This window comes from Pristiophorus japonicus, chromosome 11 (assembly GCF_044704955.1).
Source record: "Pristiophorus japonicus isolate sPriJap1 chromosome 11, sPriJap1.hap1, whole genome shotgun sequence".
In the NCBI taxonomy this organism is placed as follows: Eukaryota; Metazoa; Chordata; class Chondrichthyes; family Pristiophoridae; genus Pristiophorus; species Pristiophorus japonicus.
This window is the reverse complement of record NC_091987.1, coordinates 201384680-201405564: the sequence shown is the minus strand read 5'-3', so window position 1 is coordinate 201405564 and position 20885 is coordinate 201384680. Positions and strand designations below refer to the sequence as shown.

At 43.7% G+C, this 20885-nt stretch overlaps 1 protein-coding gene across 7 annotated transcripts in view; it reads left to right on the top strand.

Annotated features, from left to right (window-relative positions):
• LOC139276434 (uncharacterized) overlaps positions 1 to 20885 on the top strand; it is a 133093-nt gene that overhangs the window by 36275 nt on the left and 75933 nt on the right. For 6 of the 7 annotated variants that reach the window (XM_070894421.1, XM_070894422.1, XM_070894418.1 and 3 more), the window contains 3 exons: positions 4303 to 4468; positions 8166 to 8202; positions 8404 to 8590. In XM_070894421.1, the coding sequence (XP_070750522.1) occupies positions 4303 to 4468; positions 8166 to 8202; positions 8404 to 8590 (390 nt within the window). The other variant, XM_070894425.1, reaches the window with a different exon arrangement.

Genomic DNA, 20885 nt, shown 5'->3' with positions numbered 1-20885 from the left:
AATCGATATGTAGATTAAAGTCGCCCATGATAACTGCTGTACATTTATTGCACGCATCCCTAATTTCCTGTTTGATCCCATCCCCAACTTCACTACTACTGTTTGGTGGTCTGTACACAACTCCCACTAGCGTTTTTTGCCCTTTGGTATTCCGCAGTTCTACTCATACAGATTCCACATCATCCAAGCTACTGTCCTTTCTTACTATTGCGTTAATTTCCTCTTTAATCAGCAACGCTACCCCCACCGCCTTTTCCTTTCTGTCTATCCTTCCTGAATGTTGAATATCCCTGTTGAGTTCCCAGCCTTGGTCACCCTGGAGCCATGACTCCGTAATCCCAATTATATCATAATCGTTAATAGCTGCCTGCGCAGTTAATTCATCCACCTTATTTCGAATATTCCTCGCATTGAGGCACAGAGTCTTCAGCCTTGTCTTTTTAGCACTCTTTGTCCCTTTAGAATTTTGCTGTAATGTGGCCCTTTTTGATTTTTGCCTTGGGTTTCTCTGCCCTCCACTTTTACTATTCTCCTTTCTATCATTTGCTTCTGCCTCCATTTTATTTCCCTCTGTCTCCCTGCATAGGTTCCCATCCTCCTGCCATATTAGTTTAACCCCTCCCCAACAGCACTAGCCAACACTACCCCTCGGACATTGGTTCTGGTCCTGCCCAGGTGCAGACTGTCCGGTTTGTACTGGTCCCACCTCCCCCAGAACCGGTTCCAATGTCCCAGGAATTTGAATCCCTCCCTCTTGCACCACTCCTCAAGACACGTATTCATCTGAGCTATCCTGCGATTCCTACTCTGACTAGCACATGGCACTGGTAGCAATCCTGAGATTACTACCTTTGAGATCCTACTTTTTAATTTAACTCCTAGCTCCCTAAATTCATCTTGTAGGATCTCATCCTGCTTTTTACCTATATTGTTGGTACCTATATGCACCACGACAACTGGCTGTTCACCCTCCCGCTCCAGAAAGCCCTGCAGCTGCTCCGAGACACCCTTGACCCTTGCACCAGGGAGGCAACATACCATCCTGGAGTCTCGGTTGTGACCGTAGAAACGCCTATCTATACCCCTTACAATAGAATCCCCCACCAATGCAGCTCTCCCACTCTTTTTCCTGCCCTCCTGTGCAGCAGAGCCATCCACAGTGCCATGAACTTAGCTGCTGTTGCCTTCCCCTGGTGAGCCATCTCCCCCAACAATATCCAAAGCGGCATATCTGTTTTGGAGGGAGACTCCTGCACTGCCTTCCTAGCCCTGCTCTGCCTGGTGGTCACCCATCCCCTATCTGCCTTTGGAACCGTAACCTGCAGCGTGACCAATTCACTGAAAGTGTTATCCACGACATCCTCAGAATTGCGCATGCTCCAGAGTGAATCCATCCGCAGCTCCAGTGCCGTCATGCGGTCTAACAGGAGCTGCAGCTGGATACACTTCCTGCATACATAGTCGTCAGGGACACTGGAACTGTCCCTGATTTCCCTCATGGCACAGGAGGAGCATGACACGGGTCTGGGCTCTCCTGCCATGACTTAACCCTTAAAATAACCTAATGTGGCAACAATGCCAAAGGTTTCTTCCTGACAAGAAAAGGAAAAAAGAAAAATTACTCACCAATCAACCAGCCAATCACTTACCCTCTTGGCTGTGACGTCACACCTCGTTTTTTTCCCCTCTCCGGTCGTGGAGTCAGCACTGGTAGAGAAAACCAGACAAAGCAACACCTCCCGCTCCAGCTTGCTCGAACTCTCCCACTTACCAAACTCTTACCTTTGCACTCTGACCTGCCACTGCACTGTCGAAGGGTGGAAGATGCCTGTGCGTGGATTTATTTTTAATGTGTGGTGGCCATTGCACACAAGCCACCAAACGGGCTTGATAGAGCTAGGTGTTGGTCCAGTGGCAAGGATTAACCAAGGCGACTGGAGACCAGTTCTTTGCACATATGAGCTGACCCGTGCTGCCCCTGGGCCCTCTACTCTCCTGGGCCCCGAACCCATGCCTCTCCTCGGTCCCGATCGCATCATTCCACGATCACTCGCCACTCCTGCGCCCCAACCTCGCCGCTCCAGCTATACTTGCCCACACTCCAAACAGCGACCTGGATTTTGGTGACGCCCAATCCAACCGCCCTTTTCACAGCCATCGCTCTCCAGTGTGCGTTGTACCTTGAAATGGTATGCTGCTTTGAAGGCCCCGACCTGCTGATGGTCCTTGCAAGTCGGGGCCACTGTGCAAAGGAGAAGCGTGCGCGTTTCCTACATTACAACAGTGACTGCACTTTAAAAAGTGCTTCATTGGCTGTAAACGCTTTGGGAAGTCCAGAGGTTATAAAAGGCGCTGTAGAAATCTTTCTTTACCAACTGATGCACAAGAGGATTCACTGATGACATTGTACATTCAAACAATCACTTACGAGCACATTGCAGACACTTCTGTTTTAGATTGAGAAGTCAAGATCACACATCAAGGCCCACAAAGTGGGATATCACAGCTGAAAAAAATGGGAAGTGGTGATTAGATAATGCCGTGTTTGAACTTCAAAAACCTGTAGATTGTAGAGGAATGGAAGACTGTGCAAGATAAGAAGTTTAACAGTTTTGAGGTCCAGGTATACAATGAATTAGAAATGGAAGATGAAATACTGCACAAATGACACACAGCCTGAAAACAATCAGCAGTTCTAAAGCAAGGCAACTAAGGAAGACACAGCCATCAATAAACAGACAAGTAGTTTCCTGTGTTAAAAAGTTGGAATTGGATAATTCAGTAGAATACATTACCATTATAACCTGTTTAATACCAAGCATTCCACTTGCTGCAGCTCTTTTTAATTCTACAGATAAGAGACAAAAATGCAAATGTTGGAAATCTGAAATAATACAGTGGGTTTGAACAGATGCGATTAACATTTTGAGTGTAGTAGACCCTTCATCACACTCGCTGCAATGTATCTCACCTGGACTGGCCTTGTTCCCAAAATTTAAGAACGAGTACACGATATTACACTTAGTCGATATGCTACTTGTGTGATAATCAGCACACAATGGGCTGGATTTTCGGTTTTTCTGTTTTCGGGGCGAAAATGGAGGCGGGGCTGGAAAGTTACCAGCTAGGAATAGTCTACGCTTTGGTAAGGATGTTTCGGCATCTGTGCCCTGCGTCGGGCACAGCGCAAAGGGAGGCGTTGTACACTTCTTGTGTAAAAATGTGAATCTCGCGAACTAAACTGCCGGACCGTGTGTGCTCCGAGAGGGGCCTGGGGGAGGGGAGACCTTTTTTTTTAAAAAAGAAAATACAAAAACATTCCCAACACATTGCCTACACCACCACAACAAAAATCGCTAAAAAAAATTAAAAGAACAAAAACACGCACTTACTTTCAGAGTACTTTAACTTCCTCACCGATGGCATGGCTGGACCGCACTGATTTCCCAGACAGTCATTGCGGGCGTGCTTCCAGGCGGACGAGTTGGGGTAGAGTCCAAACTCCTGCTGTTGTCGCAACGCGAGGCGTTCCACACCCAGCGTAGCTCTTCCCAGCGGTGCTGCTGAGCGCTGCCACAAAAACGGTCCGAAGGAGCGCAGGAGACCTAAACGGCGCCTTTCACGCCGCTCCAGGGTGAAACCCAGAGTGCAAAGGACCGGAAAATCCAGCCCATTGTTTCTACATTAGCACCACCAATACTTCACCCTCATGGAAAAAGACTGCTATGTTATGTTATAAATGTTGTGGAGCTTTCCAGACACAACTGGAAGGACAAAATCCATGATTGTATTATTGGATGTTTATCCACATTTCATATGGACATAATGCACACATTTCACACACGCACCATTGTGGTTTACTGAAATTCTACTGACAATACTGGAAAGTATGTCAGAGCCCAAATAGAAATACTGTGTTTTGGAGGAATATTGAAAAGAGCCGTAAATTGAGTTCTTTTGGTACAAAACTCTATTCTGTATCTCTAATCTGTAACTTGCAGAAGAACTGCTGGTATGTTTGTTGGCAGGGCTACTGTTAATGGGCTTGATATCATTCACCAATACTTTTTTCCATTCAGCCCTGTTGCCCCATTGTAAATTCTCAGATTCTGAAATATATGCACATTGGACTTTTATCTGTGTAATAGATTGGAATATATATTGACTGTATGTGACCAAATGATGACGCATATTAGCAGCAATTTGCTTATCTCTAGTTTTCACACATTTATGTAATAAGATTTAAAAAGCACATTTGTGGACTTCAATTCCACTTTTTAACATAGTTTTTCTCTCTTTTAGGGCCATTATCTATTTGCAGGAGCACTGTATGGAAAAGGCTGGTATACTCATGCTTTGAAGGCCAACTCTTTGGCAGTTCAAGTTTGTCAGTGGAAAGGCCTGAATGTGAAGGGTTTGATAGAACAGCGAGAACTGATCCAAACTGAACAAATACTTTCATCAAAAGGTTAGTGCAGACCCCTTTGTATTTGACGTGTCTATTTACTTAAACAATGCCAAAGAAATGGTAGTGCATTATTTTGAGGCAACGTGAACATCAAGAGGGATAAATTAGGTCCATATGGTGCGCAAAAACTTTTCACCCGGGCGCGGCGCTGCTAATGACTCCCGCAAAAGTCCGTGGGAGTTTAGCGGTAACCAGTAGCATCCCGCTCCAACTAGTGGTACCCGCTCCGCTGCGCTGGCGATGATGACATCATCACCGTGTGCAATGACCCGTTTTCGCCCCGGAGTTTCGCCGGGCGAAGCTGTAGGTCACTCACGGGCGAAATGTAAAGAGGAGGTGTGCTCCACTTGCTCTCAAGGGCGGTAACCCGAATACCACGCCTGGCGCAGGAACTCCCACCTCACGGCCATTACCACCTCCAAATGGAGCGTTCGCAATTTCTCCCCCCTAGACACTTAACAAGTCTCAACACCACTGTCCCTAAATCTTGTTTTTAAAATACGAATTTATCGTTCGTATCGCAAGAAATGGAAATGGTCAAAGCAATCCTGGTGTCAACATTCTGGCAACTACCAGACTTTTGAGAGCGATTACTGTTCCCAATACAATAAAAGTCTTTCATTTTCATTTAAGTGAAATATTGACCTGTTAAATCATCCAAAGAACTATTGGGTCTCATTTAAGAATTCAGCCCATTCTTGTGCAGTATAGAAGCCTCCGCAAAGAAAATATTTAACACAAGATAAAGTGAGAAGATTGCTAATGCTATCATTTGCTCTGGAGGTTATCTTTAAGTTGTGATAAGCTGTCTTTCGACTTGTATGCTCTCTCAAATGGATAAACCCCAGGACAGATGTGCATCACTAAGCTTTGTGCTGAACATTTCAAACATCTGTCTGTCTCCATTCTGTTTGCTTGTGCCAGAAACAAAATGGATGAGATTCTGTTATCAATGGCTAGGAAGATAATGGCTTGTTAAAATCTAGCTGCTCCTTCATTTTTTTCTCTCCAATTTTCTTCCCTGCCCCCCTCCCCTGAAGGTGTGGAACAATGAAATAGGCGGCATTGGCTCTCTGGAACCTTGCTCAAGTTGTCAATATTCATAGAAAAAAATAAAAACTTGCATTTATATAGCACCTTTCACGATCACCGGCCATCCCAAAATGCTTTACAGCCAATGAAGTACTTTTGAAGTGTAGTCACTGTTGTAATGGAAACGCGCCAGCCAATTTGTGCACAGCAAGCTCCCACAAACAGCAATGTGATAAGGACCAGATAATCTGTTTTTGTGATGTTGATTGAAGGATAAATATTGACCCAGGATGCCAGGGATAACTCCCCTGCTTGTCTTCCAAATAGGGCCATGAGACCTTTTACAGCCACCTGAGAGAGGAGACGCGACTTCGGTTTAACATAGAAACATAGAAAATAGGTGCAGGAGTAGGTCATTCGGCCCTTCGAGCCTGCACAACCACTCAATATGATCAGGGCTGATCATGCAACTTCACTACCCCTTGATCCCTTTAGCCGTAAGGGCCACATCTAACTCCCTTTTGAATATATCCAACAAACTGGACTCAACAACTTTCTGTAGCAGAGAATTCCACAGGTTCACAACTCTCTGGGTGAAGCAGTTTCTCCTCATCTCGGTCCTATATGGCTTACCCCTTATCCTTAGTCTGTGACCTCTGGTCTGGACTTCCCCAACATCGGGAGCATTCTTCCTGCATCTAAGCTGTCCAATCCCGTCATAATTTAAATGTTTTTATGAGATCCCCTCTCATTCTTCTAAATTCCAGTGAGTATAAGCCTAGCTGATCCAGTCTTTCTTCATATGTCAGTCCTGCCATCCTGGGAATTAGTCTGGTGAACCTTCGCTGCACTCCCTCAATAGCAAGCACATCCTTCCTCAGATTAGGAGACCAAAACTGCACACAATACTCAAGATGTGGTCTCGCCAAGGCCCTGTACAACTGCAGTAAGACCTCCCTGCTCCTATACTCAAATCCTCTCGCTATGAAGGCCAGCATGCCATTTGCTTTCTTTACCGCCTGCTGTACCTGCATGCCTTCCTTCAGTGACTGATGTACCATGACACCCAGGTCTCATTGCACCTCCCCTTTTACTAATCTGTCACCATTCAGATAATAATCTGCCTTCCTGTTTTTTTTCCACCAAAGTGGATAACCTCACATTTATCCACACTATACTGCATCTGCCATGTATTTGCCCACTCACCTAACCTGTCCAAGTCACCCTGCAGCCTCTTAGCATCCTCCTCACAGCTCACACTGCCACCCAGCTTAGTATCATTTGCAAACTTGGAGATATTACATTCAATTCCTTCATCGAATTCATTAATATATATTGTAAATAGCTGGGATCCCAGCAGTGAACCCTGTGGCACTCCACTAGTCACTGCCTGCCATTCTGAAAAGGACCCATTTATTCCCACTCTTTGCTTCCTGTCTGCCAACCAGTTCTCTATCCACGTCAATACATTACCCCTAATACCATGTGCCTTGATTTTGCACACTAATCTCTTTTGTGGGACCTTGTCAAAAGCCTTTTGAAAGTCCAAATACTCTACATCCACTGGTTCTCCCTCATCCACTCTACTAGTTACATCCTCAAAAACCTCTAGAAGATTTGTCAAGCATGATTTCCCTTTCATAAATCCATGCTGACTGGACCGATCCTGTCACTGCTTTCCAAATGCGCTGCTATTACATCTTTAATAATTGATTCCAGCATTTTCTCCACCACCGATGTCAGGCTAATGGGTCTGTAATTCTCTGTTTTCTCTCTCCCTCCTAATCTGAGGAAGGACGTTCTTGCTATTGAGGGAGTGCAGCGAAGGTTCACCAGATTGATTCCCGGGATGGCAGGACTGACATATGTGCTTTTGTTAGTGAAATATTATTGGTGGGGTGGGGACTGGAAAATTTTGGGGAAGGGAATTTAAATGTACAAATTTTTAATTTTGTGATTCAAAAAAAAAAATTATTACTAGTACTATTGTATAGAATTAAAAGAAACTACTGCTATTTCTTCATGTTCACTGTTCCCTGGATAAGATCTTATTGCATCTCTGTTATTGTTTAAAGAATTAAGTGCATAAAATGATCTAACGTTTAACTTGTACTGCATCAGATGCACAGCAATGGTGTTGTGAGCCCACCTCTTCGAGCTGATTTTGATACTAATAAGCTTTTGATGCCTCAAAACAGCTATGGTGTTTTCATGTTTTAAACTGGTGTAAAAGATTATGCCATATAAACAACTGGAAAAATCTGATGTAAACAATTATGCCCTATCAGCCTCCATCCAATCATCAGTAAACTGGAAGGAGTCATCATTAGTGCCATCAAGTGAAAATCTACTCAACAATAACCTCCCGGGTGCTCAGTTTGAATTCCGCCAGAAACACTTGGCTCCAGTCCCCAAGGTCATGTGTGAGTCCTGAAGTGTTTGTTTTTTTTAAAGAAGAAAAAAATTAGACACAAGATTTAGCTAGTAAAAGTTTTTTTTTTGGAGTGGTGGCAATGGTGACAATTGGAATGTTAATTAGTTATTCCAGGCAGAAGTAAATGAATAACTAAGGCCAGTTGTGCAAAATCATTCGGGCTGAAGTTTTAATGCAGAATTTAATATTCAGATCTGTATTGGGCTTGAAAGTATTTTTTATTTTTTTCAGAAAAGCAAATTGGGAAATGGGAAAGAGACGACATCAGGTAAAACATATTTAAATGGTTGCATTTCCTGTTTTCAGTTAATCATCTTTTGACTGTCATATTATCGTAAGTTTAAAAAAATTCCAAGTTGAATAATTATTCAAAAAATAAAGATGTTTTTCTGTTTGCTGGTTAAATGTTGAGAGCTTTTAATCTGCAAAGTCATAAGACAAATGTTGGGAAAACCATGTCTGTGTACAGTTTGAAAGAAAGCTGTGATTCTGAGAGTTCTGCAGCGGAAGAGGATGATGAGGAAGAAGGTGATGAATCCAGTGAAGATGATAATGATGTGATCCCTACAGTAGAAGCTGCGGATGTCTGGGTGAAAAATACCAAAGATAACATACACTCTGATCGGGAGCAAAATAAGCAAACTCTACATTTGGATGTAAGTAAACAATATATCCCTAATGTTGTGTATAATTTAATGAGGCAGTTAAATGGTTTCCCAAAATTTTTTATGAAACTTTATCCTACACCACGCTGAATGGTTTTGCGCTATTATTTTGGACAGGTTACACAGCAACGCATGATCAGATTTTAATCATTCCTGTAATACTGCATAGAATTTACTGTTAGCAAAACAGACAAATAATAACAAGGTGTCATTTTTCTCACCAACTAAACTGTACAGCAGCACCATACTTGAGAAATCATGATCTTTCTTTAAGTTGTTGCACCTGCAGTTAATTTGTTTTGTGGCTGAAAGAGTGAATTCGTCTTTATTACAAGAGGATTTGAGTATAAGAGTAAAGACATCTTACTGTAATTACATAGAGCCTTGGTGAGACCACACCTGGAGTATTGTGTACAGTTTTGGTCTCCTTACCTAAGGAAGGATATACTTGCCTTCGAGGGAGCGCAACCAAGGTTCACCAGACGGATTCCTGGGATGGGGGGATTGTCCGATGAGGAGTGATTGAGCAGACTAAGCCTATATTCTCCAGAGTTTAGAAGAATAAAAGGTGATCTCATTGAAATGTACAAAATTCTTACTGGGCTTGACAAAGTAGATGCAGGAAGGATGTCTCCCCTGGCTGTGGAGTCTAGAACCAGGGGTCACAGTCTCAGAATAAGTGGTCGGCCATTTAGAAATGATGAACAGAAATGTCTTCGCTCAGAAGGTTGTGAATCTGTGGAAGAAGCTCAGTTGTTGAGTATGTTGAAGACAGAGATCGATAGATTTTTGGATATTAAGGGATATGGGGATAGTGCAGGAAAGTGGAGTTGAGGTAGAAGATCTCTTTGAATGGGGGCCAAATGACCTACTCCTGCTTCTATTTCTTATGTTCATATGTTCTTATAATTAATAGTTTGTATTATTTCTGTGATCTTCACTTGCCCTCACCCTACTCTTGTGCCCAGTGCTTCATGGGTTTATCTTTTGGTCTTGTCGAAAAATGGTGGCCAATTTGTTTGCTGATTGGAGGGTTATTATCATTTAATGTCTCTCTGCCCAACAGATATGTGGATATAAAACTCGTGACAGTAGTCATTTGTATTTAGGCAGCCAATTCTGGCGTCCTGCTCACTGCAGCATTATCATATGTGCAAACCATATCTGAAAAGTTTTCTAAGCTGACTCTCTGGATCAGTTCCTATGGAGTGGAGGGTAGCCAATGTAACCCCACTTTTTAAAAAAGGAGGGAGAGAGAAAACAGGGAATTATAGACCGGTCAGCCTGACATCGGTAGTGGGTAAAATGATGGAATCAATTATTAAGGATGTCATAGCAGTGCATTTGGAAAGAGGTGACATGATAGGTCCAAGTCAGCATGGATTTGTGAAAGGGAAATCATGCTTGACAAATCTTCTGGAATTTTTTGAGGATGTTTCCAGTAGAGTGGATAAGGGAGAACCAGTTGATGTGGTATATTTGGACTTTCAGAAGGCGTTCGACAAGGTCCCACACAAGAGATTGATGTGCAAAGTTAGAGCACATGGGATTGGGGGTAGTGTACTGACATGGATTGAGAACTGGTTGTCAGACAGGAAGCAAAGAGTAGGAGTAAATGGGTACTTTTCAGAATGGCAGGCAGTGACTAGTGGGGTACCGCAAGGTTCTGTGCTGGGGCCCCAGCTGTTTACACTGTACATTAATGATTTAGATGAGGGGATTAAATGTAGTATCTCCAAATTTGCGGATGACACTAAGTTGGGTGGCAGTGTGAGCTGCGAGGAGGATGCTGTGAGGCTGCAGAGCGACTTGGATAGGTTAGGTGAGTGGGCAAATGCATGGCAGATGAAGTATAATGTGGATAAATGTGAGGTTATCCACTTTGGTGGTAAAAACAGAGAGACAGACTATTATCTGAATGGTGACAGATTAGGAAAAGGGGAGGTGCAAAGAGACCTGGGTGTCATGGTACATCAGTCATTGAAGGTTGGCATGCAGGTGCAGCAGGCGGTTAAGAAAGCAAATGGCATGTTGGCCTTCATAGCAAGGGGATTTGAGTACAGGGGCAGGGAGGTGTTGCTACAGTTGTACAGGGCATTGGTGAGGCCACACCTGGAGTATTGTGTACAGTTTTGGTCTCCTAACCTGAGGAAGGACATTCTTGCTATTGAGGGAGTGCAGCGAAGGTTCACCAGACTGATTCCCGGGATGGCGGGACTGACCTATCAAGAAAGACTGGATCAACTGGGCTTGTATTCACTGGAGTTCAGAAGAATGAGAGGGGACCTCATAGAAACATATAAAATTCTGACGGGGTTAGACAGGTTAGATGCAGGAAAAATGTTCCCAATGTTGGGGAAGTCCAGAACCAGGGGTCACAGTCTAAGGATAAGGGGTAAGCCATTTAGGACCGAGATGCGGAGGAACTTCTTCACCCAGAGAGTGGTGAACCTGTGGAATTCTCTACCACAGAAAGTTGTTGAGGCCAATTCACTAAATATATTCAAAAAGGAGTTAGATGAGGTCCTTACTGCTAGGGGGATCAAGGGGTATGGCGAGAAAGCAGGAATGGGGTACTGAAGTTGAATGTTCAGCCATGAACTCATTGAATGGTGGTGCAGGCTAGAAGGGCCGAATGGCCTACTCCTGCACCTATTTTCTATGTTTCTATGTTTCTATGAAGCAAGGTTATTCTGGATTGATGGGTAGAATGTTAGCACTGAGATTTTGGCACTTGAACAGCAGAATCTGAATTGCGCATCCAAACTTCTACACTGCTCTCAGGTTTTTACTGCAGTTCCTGAAGATATACATGTGGAGGGAGACCTCTAATTGAGACTGACAATGGTATTTCTCCTGCATGAAATTAAGTGCTGTTGGGTACAAAAGAAACAAACCTCGTTTCCATAGTTTGTTTGGGAACATGGAAGCTTTTTGTAATTTACAGATGGAATAAAGTAGGTTTGCTGCAGATTGGTAATGGTGAAATGATTACTTTGTGAATGTGATTTTCCTTACTCAGGAAGATAAATTAATGTGAGAAAGGCCTCTGACTCATTTTAATTCTTTTCATGAAGACCCTGAAGTTGCTCTCTTTACCGCTCTTCCCCCCCCCCTCCCCCCCAACACACACAACACCATTGGAGCATTCAAATATCTCTTAAACATTGCCTCTACTACCTTACCCAGTTACTTACTCCATATGCTAGCATTTTATGTGAAGAACTTCCTGACTTCCATCCTAAATTTTCCTTTTACAAGTGTCCCCTTGTCCTACTTTCCGTTAGTGTGAACTAATTTTTTTCAATACTGTTTACCAATTTATATAGTTCGAAGATCACTTCTCAGTCACCTCCCTTCAATGGTACCACGCCTGTTTCTAATACACCAGTCACTTACCAGTACTCTGAGATGAATACTGATTATCCCTGTTTTGAGCCCTTCAAGCCTGTCTAGGACAGCGTGAGTATTGGCGACAAAATAACAATCAGTAGCTACTGATATTGTGTTTATATAATAGCCATTTTAATGAAATATAGAAAGGGTAATTGTAAGACTTAGTGTTTCTGACAGGGAGGCATTGCAGAGGTTAGCGCATCATCTTCTCATTAATTTAAATGATTAGAAAACCATGTGCTGCATGCACCCACATTTGTGAAATGAGCTCCTGCCGCAAGGAGTGCAAAGTCAGAAAATTACCTCAGTGGTTTCAGTGGGGGATTTTTACAAGTGCAGGGCATGTCACCACTTTTCACTTTATCATGAGCTAAACTTTCCCAGCTATTCGCTCCAGTCATGACTTACTACCATCTTGGGAGGAGATGAGCTATTAAATTTATGGGCTGTTTCATCTCCACATATTCAGTTCGTGGGACAGGTGTGAATATATTCCATAGATTTCTACAAATACTAAAGTTATGAGCTGTCAAATTGGAACAGAAAAAATGGTGCTTTCACAGAAGATCTTGAGTGCCACCATTGTAAAATGCCTAGATACAGCAGATTTATTTCAATTGGAAATGGAACATTTATTTGCCAAATATAACTACTGTTATTGTGCCTCACTCACAACAGCTTCACAGTTCATGCCATTATGCACCTCTGTATTGAAAAGAATCCCAAAAATTATAAATATTTCATGAGTGCATTTGTTTCTGAATTCCAGTGTTCCAGTACGAACATCACTTGAGCTCCGAATTTCGGAGCTTGACTGGCGGCTCGGGTCACTGCAGTGCATCCACGAGGCTGAGAGCTATGTGGAAAGCATGCTTCTAGAGGTGGTCAGCCACACAACAAAAGAGCGTGCAGGCAGGGAGGAAGTGGGTGACCACCAGACAGAAGAGGAGGACTAGGCAAGTAGGACAGGAGTCCCCTGAGTGCATCTCGCTCTCCAACCAGTATTCTGTTCTGAGTACTGTGAGGGCAATGGTGCCTCTGGGGAGTGCAACCAGAGCCAAGTCCATGGCATTACGGTGGCTCAGCTGCACAGGGGGAGAGGAAGAAGAATGGAAGAGCAACAGTGGTGGGAGATTCGATAGTCAGGGGAGCAGGCAGACATTTCTGCAGCTGCAGACGTGACTCCGGGATGGTATGTTGCCTCCCTAGTGCCAGGGTCAAGGATGTCACTGAGCGGGGAGAGGGTGAACAGCCAGAGGTCGTGGTCCATGTCGGGTACCAATGACATAGGTAGAAAGAGGGTTGAAGTCCTGCAGGCAGAGTTTAGGGAGCTAGGAGAGAGATTAAAAAAACAGGACCTCAAAGGTAGTAACTCCGGGTGTTACGTGCTAGTGAGTACAGAAATAGGATAGAGAAGATGAATGCGTGGCTGGAGAGATGATGCAGGCGGGGGAGGGCTTTAGATTCCTGAGGCAATGGGATCATTTCTGGGGGACTTGTTCAAGCCAGACGGGTTGCATCTCAACAGAGCCGGGACCAGTATCCTCGCAGGAGGTTTTGCTAGTGCTGTTGGGGAGGGTTTAAACTAGCTTGGCAGGGGGATGGGAACCAGAGAATAGATTCAGTGGGGAGAGAAGCAAACCTGAAATTGGGCAGCAGAAAAGTAGCAAGTGAATTTGGAAAACAGAGGAAACAAAGGATGGAATATAGAAAACAAGGGAGTTTGGCACCACAAAATGGTATATACTTCAATGCAAAGAGTATAAGGAATAAGGCAAATGTGCTGAGAGCACAGATTGGCACTTGGGAGTATGATATTATTGCCACTACTGAGACAGGGCTGAAAAAGGGACGGGTATGGCAGCTAAACATTCCTGGTTACAGGGTTTTCAGACGGGATAGAGGGGGGGGGGTAAAAAAGGAATGGGGGGGGGGTGGTCGCAGTATCAATTAAAGAAGCAATTACAGCTGTAAGAAGATGATATGTTCGAGGGGTCATCAAACAAGGCCATATGGGTTGAATTGAAGAACAAAAAAGGGGCAATCACACTACTTGGAGTGTACTATAGACCCTCAAACAGTCAGAGGGAGATAGAAGATAAATATGTGGGCAAATTGCTGCGCAGTGCAAAAACTATAGAGCTGTAATAGTGGGGGATTTCAATTACCCGAATAACTGGGGAAAAAGCAGCGTAAATGGTAGAGTGTGAGCAATTCCTAAAATGCATTCAGGAGAACTTCTTTAGCCAGTATGTAACAAGCCCAACAAGGGAGGAGGCAGTTCTGGACTTGGTTTTAGGGAATGAAGAGTGGAAGGGGTATCAGTGGGAGAGCACTTAGGTGCTAGTGATCATAATTCAGTAAGATTTAGGGTAGTTATGGAAAAGGACAAAGGTGGACCAGGAAATAAAGCTCTCAATTGGGGTAAAGCCAGTTTTGCTAAGCTGAGATGGGATTTGGCCAAAGTGGATTGGAAACGGTTATTTGATGGTAAACCAGTGCTGGAGCAATGGGAGGCATTCAAGGAGGATCTCCTGAGGGTACAGAGCAAGTATGTTCTCTTTTTTTTTAAATAAAAGGGTGGGGCTAACAAATCTAGAGCCCTCTGAATGTCAAGGGACATACAGGGTAAGCCAGGGTAACATAAAGAAAAAAAGGGAAGCTAATGACAGATTCCGAGAACCCAATACTGCAGAGACTCGAGGAGTAGAAGAAGTGCAGGGGTGCAATTTAAAAAAAAAGATATCAGGAAAGCAAAGAGTGCATAAAAGAATGTTGGCAAGTAAAATCAGGGAAAACCCAATGATGTTTTATAAATACATTAAGAGCAAGAGGATAACTAGAGAGAGAGTGGGGCCTATTAGAGACTATAAAGGAAATCTGTGTGTGGAGGCAGAAGATGTGGATATGATCCTTAATGAATACTTTGCATCTGCTTTCACAAAAGAGAAGGGCGATGCAGACTTTGCAATGAGGGAGGAGTGTGAAATATTTAGACAAGATGAAAACGGGAGAGGAAGGATTAAGAGGCTTAGCAGCTTTGAAAGTGGATAAATCCCCACACTCGGATGAAATGTATACCAGGCTGTTAAGAGAAGTAAAAGAGGAAATAGCAGAGACCGTGACCATCATTTTGCAGTCCTCTCTGGTGACAGGTGTGGTGCCAGAGGATTGTTGTACCTTTGTTTAAAAAGGGATAAGAACATAAGAATTAAGAACAGGAGTAGGCCATCTAGCCCCTCGAGTCTGCTCCGCCATTCAAAAAGATCATGGCTGATCTGGCTGTGGACTCAGCTCCACTTACCCGCCCGCTCCCCATAACCCTTAATTCCCTTATTGGTTAAAAATCTATCTATCTGTAATTTGAATACATTCAATGAGCTAGCCTCACCTGCTTCCTTGGGCAGAGAATTCCACAGATTCACAACCCTCTTGGAGAAGAAATTCCTTCTCAACTCGGTTTTAAATTGGCTCCCCCATATTTTGAGGCTGTGCCCCCTAGTTCTAGTCTCCCCGACCAGTGGAAACAACCTCTCCGCCTCTATCTTGTCTATTCCTTTCATTATTTTGAATGTTTCTATAAGATCACCCCTCATCCTTCTGAACTCCAACGAGTAAAGACCCAGTCTACTCAATCTATCATCATAAGGTAACCCCCTCATCTCCGGAATCAGCCAAGTGAATCGTCTCTGTACCCCCTCCAAGGCTAGTATATCCTTCCTTAAGTAAGGTGACCAAAACTGCACGCAGTACTCCAGGTGCGGCCTCACCAATACCCTGTACAGTTGCAGCAGGACCTCCCTGCTTTTGTACTCCATCCCTCTCGCAATGAAAGCCAACATTCCATTCGCCTTCCTGATTACCTGCTGCACCTGCAAACTAACTTTTTGTGATTCATGCACAAGGACCCCCAGGTCCCTCTGCACCGCAGCATGTTGTAATTTCTCCCCATTCAAATAATATTCCCTTTTACTGTTTTTTTTTCCAAGGTGGATGACCTCACGTTTTCCGACATTGTATTCCATCTGCCAAACCTTAGCCCATTCGCTTAACCTATCTAAATCTCTTTGCAGCCTCTCTGTGTCCTCTACACAACCCGCTTTCCCACGAATCTTTGTGTCATCTGCAAATTTTGTTACACTACACTCTGTCCCCTTTTCCAGGTCATCTATGTATATTATAAACAGTTGTGGTCCCAGCACCGATCCCTGTGGCACACCACTAACCACCGATTTCCAACCCGAAAAGGACCCATTTATCCCGACTCTCTGCTTTCTGATGGTCTGCCAATTCTTGATCCATGCTAATACATTTCCTCTGACTCCGTGTACCTTTATCTTCTGCAGTAACCTTTTGTGTGGCACCTTATCGAATGCCTTTTGGAAATCTAAATACACCACACCCATCGGTACACCTCTATCCACCATGTTTGTTATATCCTCAAAGAATTCCAGTAAATTAGTTAAACATGATCTCCCCTTCATGAATCCATGTTGCGTCTGCTTGATTGCACTATTCCTATCTAGATGTCCCGCTATTTCTTCCTTAATGATAGCTTCAAGCATTTTTCCCCACTACAGATGTTAAACTAACCGGCCTATAGTTACCTGCCTTTTGTCTGCCCCCTTTTTTAAACAGAGGCGTTACATTAGTTGCTTTCCAATCCGCTGGTACCTCCCCAGAGTCCAAAGAATTTTGGTAGATTATAACGAATGCATCTGCTATAACTTCCGCCATCTCTTAATACCCTGGGATGCATTTCATCAGGACCAGGGGACTTGTCTACCTTGAGTCCCATTCGCCTGTCTAGCACTACCTCCCTAGTGATAGTGATTGTCTCAAGGTCCTCCCTTCCCACATTCCCGTGACCAGCAATTTTTGGCATGGTTTTTGTGTCTTCCACTCTGAAGACCGAAGCAAAATAATTGTTTAAGGTCTCAGCCATTTCCACATTTCCCATTATTAAATCCCCCTTCTCATCTTCGAAGGAACCAATATTTACTTTAGTCACTCTGTTCCGTTTTATATATCGGTAAAAGCTTTTACTATCTGTTTTTATGTTTTGCGCAAGTTTACCAAGTAATTATAGGCCAGTCAACCTAACCTCAGTGGTGTGAAAATTATTGGAAAAAATCCTGAGGGACAGGATAAATCTTCATTTGGAAAGACATGGATTAATTAAGGACAGTCAACATGGATTTGTTAAGGGAAGGTCATGACTGACTAACTTGATTGAATTTTTCGAGGAGGCAACTAGGAGTGTCGATGAGGACAGTGCGTATGATGTAGTGAATATGGATTTTGGCAAAGCTTTTGATAAGGTCCCATATGGCAGACTGGTCACAGCGCAAAGTGGCTCCAAAATTGGCTCAGAGGCAGGAAGCAAAGGGTAATGGTTGATGAGTTTTTTTGTGACTGGAAGATTGTATCCAGTGGGGTTCCGCAGGGCTCAGCGCTGGGCCCCTTGCTTTTATGGTATTTCCAAATGACTTGGATTTGAATGTTGGGGGTATGACACCAATGTGGTCACCACATTACAGGAAAGATGTGATTGCACTGGAAGGGAGTGAGATGTGGCCCTTACAGCTAAAGGGATCAAGGGGTATGGAGAGTAAGCAGGAATGAGGTGCTGAAGTTGCATGGTCAGCCATGATCATATTGAATGGTGGTGCAGACTCGGAAGGGCCGAATGGCCTACTCCTGCACCTATTTTCTATGTTTCTATGAAAGGGTGCAGAGGAGATTTGCAAGAATGTTGCCTAGTGACACCAAAATAGGCAATGTGGTTGATAATGAAGAAAGCTGCGGATTGCAGGAAGCTATCAATGTACTGGTCAGGTGGGTGGAACAGTGGCAAACTGAATTCAATCCGGATAAGTGTGAGGTAATGCATTTGGGCAGGTCGAACAAGGCAAGGAAATACACATTAAATGGTCCGACACTGAAAAGTGTAGTGGAACAAAGGAACTTTGGAGTGCAGGTCCACAAATCCCTAAAGGTAGCAGGCCAGGTAGATAAGATGGTTAAGAAGGCATATGGAATACTTGCCTTTATCAATCGAGGCATGGAATAGAAGAGCAAGGAGGCTATGCTTGAACTGTATAAAACACTGGTTAGGCTGCAGCTGGAGTAGTGTGTGCAGTTCTGGTCACCACATTACAGGAAAGATGTGATTGCACTGGAAAGGGTGCAGAGGAGATTTACAAGAATGTTGCCTGGACTGAGGAATTTTGGCTATGAGGTTTGGAAATGCTGGGTCTGTTTTCTTTGGAACAGAGGAGGCTGAGGGAAGACCTGATTGAGATGTATAAAATTATGAGGGGTATGGATAGAGTGGATAGGAAGGACCTGTTTACCTTGGCAGAGGAGTCAACAACCAGGGGACATAGATTTAAAGTAATTGGAGGAGATTTAGAGAAGATATGAGGGGAAATGTTTTCACCCAGAGGGTAGTGGGGATCTGGAACTCACTGCCTGAAAGGGTGGTAGAGGCAGAAGCCCTCACCACATTTTTTAAATACTTGGATGTGCACTTAAAGGACCCAAATTTGCCCAGGAGTTGTTCTGTTTTTTTTGAGCAACTGATTTTTCTGGAGTATCTTAAAAAATCCCCATTCTGCACATTTAATTTGTGCCAGTGTAAGTGAGTTAGTTAGGATTTTTAATGTTTTTTTTTCAAAAGGAGGAGTTGCCAGCCACCTAAGCCTGCTTTGGCCATTTAAGCCAGTTTGGACAGCTAATAGTTGCTCCAAACTAACTTAGGCCAGCGTATGTGGCTGGACAGAAAACCCTTGTGGAGAGTTAAGAAATCAGCGCAGGTAGCCAGTGGTGGGGGGCGGGGCGGGGGAGGGAGGGAGGGGAAAGGGAAGCGGAGAGGACCTTGCAAAGCACTAAACACCTTCACAACAACATTCAAGAAGCATAAAAACCATCCATAATAAATAAAAAAATAAAACTTAAGTCCTACCTTCATAACTCGGCCCGGGAAGTCAGCAGTCCGGCCGGTGTGGGAGGCCACTCGGTCGGAGATAGGGGTGGGAGAATGCACCAACAAGCCCATTCCAGCCGTGGCAGCACCAGACAACGAGAAATGGCCGATCGAAGTTTTCCACCCTTTGGCTGGCTGGCTGCTTGCTGCTCCACTTTTAACTGGCCGGCCAAGCTGGCTTCCGAAGAAAGGCGTTAGGATTGCCAGCCCCCCTTCCATCCAGCAACAATGACTACCTGGCATCGGGTCCCATGCTGCAGAGGAGCTACTGCACATGCGCGACACCTCCAGTGCGCATGCGTTGAACTGCCGGCATTCTTTTGAGCGCAGGGCCCGAGCTCCGCCCCCCCACTGCAATTGCCACTGCAAGTGCCAAGCACGAGGATAGCCGACAGAGTGGGGAGAATACGGCGATATCTTTTCGGCGCTGTTTTGAGAGTAGAAAGTCAGCGCACCTCACGTAAGTGCTCCAAAAAAAACAACAGGGCCAAATTTTGGCCCAAAATGCCATAACCTACAGGGCTGGTGCAAACACGATGGACTGAAATGGCCTCCTTCCGTGCTATAAATTTCTATGATCACGTAGTTAACCACATCAAAGCCTATCTTTTCGGCCATGCTTTTGTAATTTCTTCCAACTCTTCTCCTGGCTTAGTATCTGTTTCATCCCTTGAGGGATATTCTATATTAAATGAGCTGTATAAATTCATGTTGTAACTATGTTAATTATCAGTTATGAATCCAGTCAAGTATCATACTCCTAAAAAAAAAAAAATAAAATCCTGTTCCTGCCAAAAGTCTTCCATCAAATGAGATTTGAAAGTCACAGGTTTAATAGTTAATTTACAATCAAAAAAGGATCTTATAGCAGCGTCCATCAGGAATAATGAGTGAAAGCAAGTCAGCTTTACAATCACACTGTAAATTAACCACAGAACAGCTTATGTTATTAATACATCATAAGTCGTGAGGAAGGGGATTAAACTTGTCGCAGTTGGCAAGTATCTACAATAATGGAGCTGAACACTTAATAAAAAAAAGCATTTTTTAAAGTATGATGTCTGGCTCCATCTTCTGTCTTAGTTGGTCATTACAGCCAATTTTGTTGAAGGAAAAATACATGTCCCTGAGGTGCCACTTAACTTCCAGAGTTGTTTGTCCCCCTCACCCACTCTACTAATGACTAAATAAGTGAGAAAATGCACAAAATGGTGTATTAGTGAGCCGTACAGACTGGGAAGATCACGGGTTCAATCCCTATTCTGTGTTGAATTAGCCAATCTCCGCCTTGGGGTAATGACCCTTTCTGCTGCATTTCAGTGACCTGCTGCCAATGCATCTTCTTGAACACACATCAGGCAATCTGTCCAGTAAAGTTAAATGCTGCCAATTCTAGGTCCATGCATATATAAAGAAGACCCAGAAACGGCAGCATTTACTTTCCAAAGACATACCAGTAATATTCAGCTTCTTGTTGTCAGATCTTCATAGATGTCACTGCTGTTTTTTACACCTTGGTCCATATCTGTGATGGTAATCACCAATGAGTGTACATGCTGCTGTAATAAGAGTCACTTCATTGCATAAAACCCCTATCACTGCAGCATTAATACCCACGGGAATTTTGCATTCCAACAAAGTGCTGATTCTGGATATCTTGTACCACTAATGTGAAAAATAAATGTTTTAAAAATACTATTCCAATATTAAATCCTCAATATTAAATTAGGATGTAATAAAGCTCAAGCCACCCTAACCATATTACCCCAGTTCATTGTGAGGACATGACTATTGTCCTACGTGACCCTCGGTCAAGAAGTAGATCTGCACCTGATTATTTTCCCTTGCTGGAAGTGTACTAGCGTGTGTGGGTGCAGGGTTAAGGCATAATAGAACTCCACC